The following is a 13,480-nucleotide window of genomic DNA, read 5'->3' as shown; positions in this document are numbered from 1 at the left end:
ATTGTCTGTCTCCTGTTCTGTTTTACCTGCATTCTGCCATATATTTCAGATGATGAACCAGCACATATTCGTTTTAAGAACACTTTCACAGATTTGACAAAATGCAAAGAAGGTACCAATGTGAGATTTCTAAAAATAGCTACAGCACTCAACACAAGGTTTAAAAATCTGAAGTGCCGGCCAAAATCTGAGAGGGACGAGGTGTGGAGCATGCTTGCAGAAGACTTAAAAGAGCAAAACTCAGATATGGAAACTACAGAACCTGAAACATCAAAAAAGAAAATCCACCTTCTGCTGGTGGCATCTGAATCAGATGATGAAAATGAACATGCGTCAGTTTGCTCTACTTTGGATCATTATCAAGCAGAACCCGTCATCAGCATGGACGCATGTCCTCTGGAACAGTGGCTGAAGTATGAAGCGACATATGAATATTTAGCGCATCTGGCACATAAGTATCTTGCAGCGCTGGCTACAACAGTGCCATGTGAACGTCTGTTCTCACTTTCAGGTGACATTTTAAACAAGAAGCGGGCAGCAGCATCTCCTGCAAATTTTAACCAAACTTGTTTGGCTGAGTGATTGGCTGAAGTAGAATTGAGTGGACTTGTAAGCTCTGAAACTAAGTTTTATTTTTGAGTGCAGTTATTTTTTGTACATAATTTTACATTTGCAAGTTCAACTTTCATGATAAAGAGATTGCACTACAGTACTTGTATTAGGTGAACTGAAAAATACTATTTCTTTTGTTTTCTTACAGTGCAAATACTTGTAATAAAAAATATAAAGTGAGCACTGTACACTCTGTATTGTGTTGTAATAGAAATCAATATATTTGAAAATGTAGAAAACATCCAAAAATATTTAAATAAATGGTATTCTACTGTTTAACAGCGCGATTAATCGTGATTAATTTTTTTAATTGCTTGACAACCCTGTAAAATATTAAACATATTATAACCGATGTACAAAATATAAAATCCTCTCAAATCAGGACTCTCTCCACATTTAAAAAAAACCCACTTAGTTTTTCCCCAAAAAACCTGGGAAAAGAGGAGTTTTGCAGAGTGACCTGAAGATCAACAAATTTAGCCTCTGAAACAGTGGGGCAAGCAAGTTCCAGAGTTGCGCTCCCTTCACTGAAAATGCCTAAACCATTTTTCATTTAAATCAGGATGTTAGCTTGAGTGCCTCAGCTGCCCTCAGTGTCATTGTATCACATAGGTTTTGTTCTTTACGGCAGACTTAACTGCATTCAGTCATCCATACACCTCTATCAGTGCCACACAGGGAGACAACACCTCACCCTGAGTTACAAGGAAGACCCCAAGCTGCGAACCATTTAACACCTGGTTAGCCTCTTTTGAAGGTTGTTAGCCAATGTATGTAGGTTACACACACATTCACACACAACACATTAATATGTATTCTGCCCATTGTATTATTATAATGCATGTGTGTGTGGGCGGGTGTAATCATGCTAAACTCTACTCTGACTATTCTTGCACTCTTAAGCTAAGGCATACATCCTATGATGCCCAGGGACAAGAATAGCTCAACTCCTGGCTTAAGCAAACACAATAACTGTCAAAAACTAGATGGACTAGTCTTAAGGTACAATGTTGTGTATGTATGAATAATGTAAATGTATGAATGTTCTCTGTTAGGGAGTATCTTCATGCCTTTTAGCATTTGGAATTTAATATTCAAACAAAAGATCGGAAACTACAGGGAGGCACCAAAGACAAAAATGGCACAATCTGGCCAATTAAACTTTAAGCATAGTGAACAGCATTCTGTAACTTGTAAACAGCCATCTATAAAAGATGGTGAATTTAAGGGGGCTTTTGGGAAGCACATCTTCTGTGTAAGATGAACCGAACACATTGCGAGACTGCCTCCTGGGTAGGACTGGTAATGGATTAACTCTCTCCTTCCTGTACTGAATTGCTTTATCTTTAGCCAATAAATTTGGCTGAGCTTGGTTATTTAGTCTCTTGAACATTCTTAATATTGAACCACAAGTATAGTCAATTAGTTGGCTATGTCTTTTTGTCATTTAAAGCTAAATGAAGATAGAAAAGTGCAAGGTTTTAAAAGAACTTTCCTTTCTCTACTTTTCTTACCATGCATATCTTGAGAATAGTTATTTTGTCATTAATGGCTGCTTTCATTTGACTCATGCTTTTCTGTCATTTTAGTTCATTTCAGTTCCTCTTCTGATTAGTATTTGCTATATCTAAAACAAAGCATGTGTATTCTCTCAGCTAAACTCCTGGAGTGGGCAGACAAATTGCCAAACACCACCCTGCGAGTGCAAGTGTAGAGCAACAGAGTTGTGTTGCTATACATTTTGGGATCTGCACGCAGATAACTGTGTTGCTTGTCACAGTCAGATACAGAGCCAGTGCAGGTGGTATTCCTTGGGGAATTCTGCACAGAATTGATGTCCCCCACAGATTTCTTTGCTTTCCCACAGAAAAATGACTTTCTGAGGGGGAAGCAAAAGGAAGCCACAAGAGTGGTCATGTGACACACACACCCCCAACAGTATGTTTCGGGTGCCCAAGGCAACTGGTAGAGAGGTAAATCACTGTGGGGCAGGGGGCAGGACTGGGGAAGACCTGGCTGGTGGCTCTTAACCTGCGCCAGCTCCTCAGCTGCAGGAGGAGGGATCACTGTACAGGGAGCTGCTCCCCCATCCACCCAACCCCCATGCATACAGACCCCTCAGACCCAGACCCTCCCACTGAGCCTCATCCCCCCTACACTCAGAACCTCCCTGATCAGCCCCACTTCCCCTGCACCTGGACCATCCTGACAAGCCACCCACACCCCCACCATATGAAGCCCCAACCAGCTGCATCTGGATCCCCACCCCACTGAGCCCCACTCCCCCAGCATCTGGACCCCACCACTGAGCCCTCCACACCCAGACACCCCTTCTGCTGAGCCACAACCACCTTCACCTGGACCCCCCTGCAGAGTCCCATTACCATTGCACCTAGAACACTGCAACAAGCCCCAGTGCATCCAGATCCACTCTGCACGCGGATCCCCCACTGAGCCTCCCGCACCCAGACTGCCCCACACAGAACCTTTTCAACCCATACCTGGATCCCCCCCATTAAGCCCCTCCATACCTAGATCCTGCCTTGCTGAGCCTGCCCCCACACCTGGGACAGAAGGGCAGGGTTCTGGGGTGTTTCTGGGGCAGGCTGGGTCCTTGCACTGTGTCAGGGTTGGGTGCAGCCTCACCGCTGAGTCAGTGTCCCGGGGGAAGCTACACAGTGATCTCCCACCTCTGTGTAGCCAGTAGCCTGTGCTCCCCAGTGCCATGCTGGAGCCTCCACATTTATTTGACAAATAAAATGTGCAGAATTTTAAAATATTGTGCGCAGAATGCCCTCAGGAATAAGGTGGAGGAAGTGACAGCACAGTACATGTGGTCACATACTCATAAATTAGACTATAATGGGTTAACTAATCCTGTAATTTTTTACCTCATGATTAACATGCAGTGAAAACATATGCATAGAATCATTTCAGATGTTTTAGAGGTTACAGCCAACACACTCAATTGCACTTTAAATCTCCTGAAAATCTTACAAGATGTTTTCTGTAGAAATTATGTCAGTTATAAATAGAGTGAACACTTAAAATTAAGTAGAATAAATAAAGGCATCCCAAACATAAAAACATTACTGTTTCATTTTATTGAAGAGGTTTATCTTTCTTTAATTACCTCCCAATTTAAATGTACTCTTTTCAAAGGAAAGTAAACCTCAAACTTCTAACAGGTTATATTTATGGTAGTTTTAATGATATAACTGCACAATAATTAGAAACTGACAGATTGTAAATATCGTTTGCCACTCTGTGGGTTTACATGGACGAAGACTAAATGGCCTTTCCAGTGACCTACTGTCCTAATGTGTTTTGTAGCTGCAATTAACTCTACTCTTCAGGTCATCCTAACCCTTTCTCTGTGTTACACAATTAAGCAAACATGATGGAAGACATGATTTATATTGTTTCTGCAAATTTAAAATCTTATTAAGGTTAAATTGTTTAAACAAACAATTACTGTATTTTGTAGACAATAATATGCAGTCCTCCACTGGCTTGATCCGCAAAGGGAGGTTGGGGAGGGCAAGCTGTTTCCATCACAAAGGTGAATTCCCTCCCTCCCCACCGGCCTGCAAGAGATCTTGATGGCACAGAAAAGGCATTGTGCACTAGCCAGGAAGACTCCGAACTTCTGTGGCCTCTCACCTTGCTGACTACTACTTTATTTGATCCTCATTCTTTTCCCTGTTTGTCTTTTTGGACACTGCTATTACTGTTCATATTATGGTCATGTCTAGTGACCCCAACTAAAATCAAAGCCACATCATGGTGGCCACTATACAAACAATACTGTATAAAGAAAATCTCTAAATTTAATATTTAAATAGATAAGGCCGAATTATCCACTGGAGCACATTGCCTTTGTTTTCTTGTGTTCCCTCTACACTCACTCTTGATCAGCACATATACTCCCATTGATTCAGATACAAACTACAATGAATCCTGTGCAAGAAATTATATTAGGCAACCTCCTGTTTTAATAGGCTATTCAGTATAATTGGCAACACTAGAGCACAGTTCTGCTTCATCTCAATTTGATGTCCACTCCCAGCAAATCACCAGTTTTTGTCAGTCCTAAGTAGCTGCGTAAGAGAGATCACACTGCAGTTGAGTCCCAAACCAAATCTATTTCTTTCCCCCGTCTAGTCCACCATATCCAAATCTTTCTCAGACATTTTTTTTGGATCCCAGTACTACATCAAATTCACTCTCCCTGAAACTGAACACTCCCTTCTCTACTACTCTAGATAGCTATGCTATCCCTCCTGCCTCTCATGCTTGGAACCTCTATGTAATAGCCTTTGATTTCTCCATTTATCTTCTAAGTCTTTTTACTTAAGCATACCAAGTCCATCCTTCCTCTTCACTGTTCCCACTGCTAAAATCCTCGTCCACAACTTGGTACTCTCTCACCTTGCCAAATACAGCATTATTCCTGACTTGCTCTCTTACATCTCTCCCTTCTCCAGTTTATTCACAATGGCACTGCTAACGCCATCTTCTGCTCCTGTCACCTGAAACTCCTTATTGTTTACTCTCTCTACTTTATGCCTTCTATCAAGCTGCCCCTAGAACAGTCTCCCATTCCCTAGGGACCTACCACCTCTCCTCTCCGCTCCTTCCAAATATTTCCCCCCCAATAATCCTCCTTTTCTTTTCTTTTCCTAATAGCTCCTTGTCGTCAATGACCTGACATTCTTGGTCTCATCCACCTCAAACTATAATCACTTTGAGCTAGTTAAGAGGAAGGTTTTATATTGCTTCTGCAGACCCAAACTGTAGAATATCGTATCTTATGAGTCATGGAATTGTTTAAAGCCATGAACAGGTAGGTGGCATGCACAAACTGACCATTGGTCTAACCACTTCAAATCACAGTTAAGAAAAGCCTGTCTTTCCACTACCTGTCTTCAGTTCCTCTCTACCTCAGCAAAGTACATAAATTCTCCAAATAAGAGAAGGGAAGGTCTGTTTGAATCGTAGAGGCAATATAATCAGAGAATACTAGTCGCTTTTAAGTTTGCCTCCTTTGTTCCTTCATAAAACTAGCTTCAGATTCCACTGTAAATTTAGCAAACAACGGAAATCTTCAGTTAACGGTTTGGTAATAGTAAACTGGTAAAAAATTGAAAGACTAGCCCTCTTGAAATCATTGCCTTCACCTCAGGTGTCTAACATGTCTAGTCAAAGATAACCCTGCAATTATTGCAAAAAAGCATTTTTTTTAAAGCCCAAGCACTTTGAGATGGACCATTTTGATAGTTTGAATAGAATTGAAACCTTAGATGAACTAAAAACATTGAAAATTACTACAAAACTATTAATAGCCATTATATACCCTATTTATTTATTTATTTTAAAGAGGCACCAATCAAAACAAGAGATGAAAATCAATATTTTGTGACTGCTTTTGCTTAGCAGATGGAGAAAGACCATTAATGGGGAAAAGTATTCTTTAACCCGTGGTCCATACACATATCTCCTAAGAGTTTGTTGCTTTAAATAATTCCATTGATTGTGAGGCATAGCATACAAACTCCTACAAGAGGGATCTGCAGAGAATATTTCATGAAGGAAAATGTACCTCAAAGCTATAGAGTACCAGACTACCCATAAATGCTTTTTCTTCACACATTTATTAATGGTTAAATGGTCAAAGTGATATCATTTACACGTCAAATTATACTTCAGTGATTTAAACTGGTTATAAGATTATTGTTACTTTAGGATTGTGTACATACTGATTATATTCAAACAAAAACTACATTTTTAAATAGAGTAAAACAATAGAAGTTTTATAATACAGGAACTAAACGCCACACATACTTCCATATGAAAACCTCTTCCACGGATTTCCTGTGCAACTGTGGGTAAGATATCACTTAACCCCTTTGTTTCAGTTTACCCATCTGTAAAATGGTTGTAATTATAAAATATTTCCCTAGCTCACCGGGATATTGCAGGATTTAGCAAACTGTAAAGCACTTTGAGACCCTTGAATAAAAACCACTAGGTAAGTAGCAGTTACAGCTTTCACAAAAGCTGTAATTAATGTTAATATATTTCTATTATAATCTCTTTTCATTAAAGAGTATTGTTTGGGATAAAGCTTTCCAAAATATTTTCCTTTGAGCCGACGCTAAGAATAGAAAGTTTGAGGAAACTCCATTTAGTGGTTTCTGAATTATGGGAAGATAGACATTTTCAAATAAAAAGAAATGAAACTAATCAAAACTCCAGACTTTTCTTACCAAATTCATTAGACAACCTCCAAAACTAGTTTGTGTCTCGTAATCCATGCTACAACTGGGGACGGGAGGAAGAAAGATTTTAAAAGCTAGTCTTTATTTATAACGAGCATACTCAATGGGCATTTGCTAAGACTGTTAGCAAAGTCAGAATAGCATCTCACACTGTGTGCCCTCATTAAGGGATGGAAGAACTGCACCTTCCCCCTACAGAGATTGTCAGGCACAGAAGCAGTTATTATGACAGTTTGCTTACAGATAACTAAAAGCCTCTTACTGAAATATATCCAACAGGATTTTTCAAGTGACTGTCCCAATACCAGAGACGGGGGAGAAATCATTGGGGAGGGAGAGGCGCAGATCAAGTTTCTATAGGTTTTTGCCACATTTTTGCTGTACTCTGCAATATTTTTGTTTAAAACTGAAAGCGTGTGTCTTTCTCTTGCAAAGAGAAACCAGCTCAATTTAAGCCATTGTAATACCATTCTGGCAACCCAACCTTAGATGGAATTGTCTAGTGTCAAAACACAAAACAGCAGAATTTTGAAGTTAACTTCCCCCATACTAATTCACTTCAATAAAATATCAATTATAGCGCCTCCACTGAACTGTAGAAACATCCATGGGTTTTATCCATTAACACTTCCACAAAGACCTTTTATTGATAGTAAACAATGACTGAAGCATACAGTCTCTAGGTGAATTAGAATTATGGAACCAAATCATCCACTGGGGTAAACTGACACAGAAGTCAATGGAGCTGTACACGTTTACACTAACAAATATGCCCATAATTACCAATTTGTTTTTTTTCTTCTCTCAAGCTGATATTCCAGTTTGCTTCAAATTTAGTCATTTTTTTTTACAATATGAAATAATAAAACCTTTCAACATTTAATAATGTACATAGACTCATAGACTTTAAGGTCAGAAGGGACCATTATGATCATCTGGTCTGACCCCCTGCATGCTGCAGGCCGCAAGACCCTTCCCTGGCCTCTCCCGTTGAAGTCCCCAATCCTGTGTTTTAGTGACTTCAATCGGCTGAGACCCTCCTGCTAGTGATCCCTGCCCCATGCTGCGGAGGAAGGCGAAAAACCTCCAGAGGCACAGCCAATCTACCCTGGAGGAAAATTCCTTCCCGACCACAAATATGGCGATCAGTAATACCCCGAGCATATAGGCAAGAATCTCTAGCCTGACCCTTGATGGCCATTATGCTATTCATGTACCATTGCTTGGTTTTCCTCGGCTACTATGTTTTATCATTAAACCATTCCCTCCATAAACTTATCCAACTTAATCTTAAAACCAGACAGGTCCGTCGCCCCCACTGTTTCCCTCGGAAGGCATGACACTTGTGACAATAGGACACATTCTAAACATTTTTAAAACTTTCATTTGTGTAAGCTTTTGCCTGATTTTTTAATGTTTTAGACACTGTATGGATAATTTATTTCTTTGGAAAGACAAATGCAATTCATTTGTTTTACCTTGTTACTTTACAGCTTGATTCAATCAACTCATTTTCAATGTCAAGGAGGCTAGAAGGCAGATTGAATTCCAGTGGAGAGGTCAGTCTTTTCAAACGCAGTAAGGCAACACAGAATTTGGCTCCCATCTCTTCCAGTTCTCGTGTCCCTATCTGTAACCCCTATGCATGAAATAAAATACAGATACACTCTATTAGCTTATAACCACATTCCAGTATTTTGTTATATTTTACAATAGGTTGCTCCAAATTAGCTGTGAAATGCAGACAAGAATTTTTACATAAATGCTTAGAAAGCAGGAATTTACAAAACTCAAAGTTAATTTTCATCTTAGATAGAACGGCCATTTCTAGAAGACTTCAGTATCTCAGAGGTATATTCTGCTCTCTGTGCCGGAGCTTAATTCCCATCGATGCAAATGAGGGTTACACACGTAGCACTCAAGAGAGATCATAGATTCTTAAATCACAGTTTATCAGTCTTCCGTAATTCATTAATGGAAAGGAAGAACAGTTGAATATTAAGTCATTTTTCACAGAAACTGAATTTACAGTATTTAAATTTTAATCTAAAAATTTTCTTCAGCAAGTTCTGTCAGAATGAAAAAAAATGGAGTATATTCCGGGTGTATTAAATTCAGTAAAATACATCAATTTGTTTAAAAACTAATTTGCAAAATTATTTCTTACCAAGAATGAATGAATAAATAATTCATTTTAATAATTCATGAATAAGAATGAATAGAAACTATCATACTTAACTCTTTCATAGAGCAGTATTGCACAGTTGCCAAACTGAAATTTTTCAGTCCAAAGTTACTGCTACAGTGAATACTCTCTTGATTTCTAGAAAGTGATGGGCTCAAAAGTCTGCTTCAGTCAGCAAAGATTGTTTCATATGGATGTTGATGGAGTAAGGTACAGTTTAGTTTATTAAGGATGCAGGGAAAATAAATGTCTGTTCTGCAATCTGATCCTTTGAATTTTTGCAATTGCTATTACATATAATTCTTATAATCATTATAGAGTTTCTTTTCAAACCCAGGCTCAGCTGTCAGGAGGTAATTTTGGATGTGTAGAATTTGGGCTAGATGAAGTCTCATACTATATTCCGTTCTTTACGAATATATATTATTTTTTCTTTCAGATGTGGCATTTAATGTGCTGCATGATTTTTTCTTTGCTATAACTATGGGGGAGACTGCTTTGGATGAATAACCCTTTTTACTTTGTTGTTGGCACTCAGATTTCAGGCAACTGGTTTCAAGATACCAGAGGCCAGGAAAATGATTGCCTTTGGCAGAGAAGAGTCTTCCTATAATGGTACGTTCACCAGGGGTTCCATTGCCATGTCAAATACCGGAAAACAAGGGGCTCCTGGACCAGTGAGGTAGTATTTCTAGTCATGTGCTCTCCCTCCCACCCCCACTGTTCTCAGAACCTTAGTCAGAATAGGCTGATGTAAGATATGAGCATCTTCAAGAGCTTAACTTGGGTGCCATTCAGATAGAAGTACTTCTATTGTTCAAAGAATCTTTGCTGCTTCTTTAAAAACCCTCCCTTTTCTGAGTTTGTATCATGACTCCCAGACCTTAAGAATTTTCTACCAATAATAGTGAAGCCATATTCCTGAGAAAGTGTTTATGATCTGTCAATTGTATTTGCCAGTATGAAAAGGAGTAGTGTCTGTAGTTCAGATTACATTACCTTTTTAGAATGTCTTGAAGTTACTGACGGTAGGTAGTTTTCCTCTTGCTATTGCTTAAATAATCATCTTATACAGTGGCTCTTTGAATAGCTTTCATCCAGAGCATTCAGACATGGTCATTAGTTGTTTTGCCTGGGCATTCATTTTCCATGCCCAGATAACTCTAGCAATAGCTGTGACCATGGATCTAGCTACACACTGTAGAGAATTCACTGAATCCGCTAACACAAGGTTGTCTCCAGACACACTTCTCTCAAGGATTATTTCAACTTCAGATAAGAAACCTTCAAATAAAATGGACTTGACTTCCTTCCTGACTGAGGATTCCACCTTCCTGTCAGTGGGGTTTCAGAGTAAAAATTCATATTTTGATGGGATACTCATCTTCTTTAGAAGGGAGGCTACTTCTGCATCATCTTTAGCAAGGATACGCCATCTTTTCCCTCAACACAGGATAGAATTTTTGAATGCGTCTCTTTAAGCTTTGATAGATACTCACATTTGAATTTGGTGATGCTTCTAAAGTTATGAGAGGGGGAAGATCATACTGTTCAGATATTTGATGGAATGTGTCTGCCTTTTGGTCTGAGCTGTCAGGATCTTTCCTCTTTTTAGGAAGATAATTTCCTTTTTCAGCACTGAATGGGATACATTTGGAGATTTTTTTTTTATGTTTCTACCATTACTTCATTCATCTGAAATCCTGACATCACTCATTTCTCAGTAGAAGACAAGTTGGATGAGGAACACACTCTTTCTGTACTTTTTCTTGGAAGACTTTTGCCTCTTTCTTGTTCTATCAATTGATCTTAAGCTGCCAGATGAATCTCATTATTTCCTTCTCAGAACGAGAGTGTCGGCATTTCTAGAGGCCAGGCATCCCAGATGTCCTCTTTGCCTTCATAGGAAGATGGAAATCTCTCTCATTGCACTGACTTCAAAGAAAAGATTATTGTGCAGGGATTTGATTTTCTTGGTTGGTTTGTAATAAGCATGAAGGGGTTTTCCTTTCTGGATAACTGATTTCTCAGTATGACTCAACTGGATAGATTTTCCATTTGATTTCTACTCTTTTTTACCTGAGGACTGATCTGAGGCCTTTGGGAAGTTAATTTTCTTAAAATTTCAGTTTGGCATCCCATACTTTACCTTATTTATCTAAAAAGTATTCTGAAGATTTTTGGTTTGTGGGACTCCTGGATGCACTATTATCGATCGGAACCCTAAAAGCATCCCCATCTCAGGACCACAGAAGGTGGTCAGGAAATATTTTGGAACCAACCTATCATAGGGATACTTGTGTACCTAGTACGAAGTAGGAATTAATGTACTCTATATGGGCCTACTGAGAAGCCTGCTGAGGTGTGTGCTTTGTCAATAGGCCAAGAGAGCCTGGTTTGGCGTGCTGGAATAGGATAATTATACCTCACTGTCTACTGTCTTCCTGGTTTGCAGCCTTCTGGTCCACCTGTTCAACATGGCTGAAGTCTGCTTGCAAAAAGGAGAAGCTACTGTGTGGGATATTTTGGCATTCATGTACTTTGTAAGCCTGCTTCAGCTTGCCTCTCTGCTTCAGCCTGCAGCAATGTTTGAGGCACTGTGGGAAGGGAAAGAAGATGGAGGCTTCAGGTCATCCACTCTTTTCTACTGGTTGTACTTTTTTAGCAATATTCAACTGTTGGTTGTTGGGTAACTGCTGCGCAAAAAAAGGCATAGGGCAATAGGCTTGCGCTGCACTGGAAACAGGCTGGGGGAGGGAGGCAGGAAAGGAGGCGAATTTTATTCACTGCTGAACAGCAAGCTGCTAAAATAGCATGAAAATATTTGGCTTTATCTGCCTCCTTCTGCTGCCATGGTGGAGAATTCTGGAGGCAACATTACCGAATGTCTGGTGGATAAGTCCAGATTGTACCAAGAGGAGAGCTCCCCCCATTGCAAAAGCTGGCTAATGGTCATGTATCCAAGAAGTCTCTATTAAAATAGTTCAGTGTACTGGTAACTGATTGTCCATATTAACAAGACTATTAATAAATCAACAGAACATGCACATTACATTTTTAGAATGACAGATCCAAACGAATAATGAAGGAATCTACATTACATTGAAATAGACTGTTTTGCGCAATATAATGTAAAAAGCCCTATAACAGGATGTTCACTTTTTTAAAAACAGACAAGCTGGGCTTTGGAAAGTGATATCAATGTAAATGGTAAACTCAATCCACATATAGGCTTTCACTTCATCTAGTTTCTTTACCTTATATTTGCCCTGATCGCAGCCGCATAACGTGCTCTCCATTGTGTAGCTCCTTTGTACTCCTATCTCTCTCCAGACAACTACACGTGCTGTCGATTCCTTGGACTTTTCCACTACAAAACTGCAGCTGCTCATGCTGAATGTTGGGGCAATGTGACTGAGAATCTTAGGAAGAGTCTATAGGATAGTAATTTGAAAGAGATTCAATTTGTTTTTACGAAAATGTGAAACCACAGTATATTAATCAGACAGTTCAGATCTCAAATTCCAGTTTAAAAAAAAAAAAAAAGAAAGATTTTGCAAAATCCATCCAAAGTAATGTTTTCGTTATTTAAAAAAAAGCCAAGAACCCCATCTTCAAAAATTCCCTGGTAGCGTTTGCAACCCAGTTATTAAGATAGTGTGTGAGTCAAGTGCATAAAAAAATAGAACGTGAAGTGTCTAGTAGAAAAGATTGGACTATATGTATGACTAATTTGTACTTATTGTTGCAGCTGAGTGAAGTGCAAAAGGGAAATGTAATTTAAATTAATATTCAGTTTCAATAGTCTAACGTATAGGAGGTTCTGTATTTTAAAATACTATATAGTATTTCTGACATTGATTCAGCAAAGCTCTTAAGTGTATGTTTAACTTTAAAGCATGTGAATAAATTCAACTTCAACAGAACTATTCACAGGCTTAAGTGTATATGTACATGTTTCAATTGTTTGCTAGATTGGGGCCCAAAACACTTAACTATGTGCGCTTAATTTTAAACTTTAAAGTCAGTGCAAGTTTATCATTTGAGCTTTGTTGAACATGGATAGGCTGAAAGTTAACATATGTGTAAGCATTTGGGCCTGATCCAAAGCCCACTGAAGTCAATGGGAGTCTTTCCATAGACTTCAAAAAGCTTTGGATCAGGCTTATGTTGAACCGGGGCTTTATTTGAAAAATGTGCCTTTAAATTAATTCCTCTATTTTTCCACATGTACAGCACATCAACTTGATATGGACTTGGTGACTTGTTTAAATGATATAATTTGTTCGAACTTAATAAACTACAAGCAATAGTCAAAATCGCTAGAGTAAAAAGGTATGTAAAAAGGCACTATTATGAAGAGACTATTCAGCAACATTTCAGCCCAGCTTTCTGTAGCACT

The 13,480-nt window shown here is 39.0% G+C and overlaps 1 protein-coding gene across 3 annotated transcripts in view; it reads right to left on the bottom strand.

Annotated features, from left to right (window-relative positions):
• The window catches only part of AGTPBP1 (ATP/GTP binding protein 1), a 116,888-nt gene that overhangs the window by 21,697 nt on the left and 81,711 nt on the right, over positions 1 to 13,480 (bottom strand). For all 3 annotated transcript variants that reach the window (XM_034773721.1, XM_034773722.1, XM_034773723.1), the window contains 2 exons: positions 12,336 to 12,512; positions 8,372 to 8,532 (listed from right to left, as the gene is read on the bottom strand). In XM_034773721.1, the coding sequence (XP_034629612.1) occupies positions 8,372 to 8,532; positions 12,336 to 12,512 (338 nt within the window). The remainder of the gene's footprint in view (positions 1 to 8,371; positions 8,533 to 12,335; positions 12,513 to 13,480) is intronic.

This window comes from Trachemys scripta, chromosome 6 (assembly GCF_013100865.1).
Source record: "Trachemys scripta elegans isolate TJP31775 chromosome 6, CAS_Tse_1.0, whole genome shotgun sequence".
Lineage (NCBI taxonomy): Eukaryota > Metazoa > Chordata > Testudines > Emydidae > Trachemys > Trachemys scripta.
Note: the sequence above shows the minus strand (reverse complement) of the source record. Positions and strands in the feature narration are given on the sequence as shown.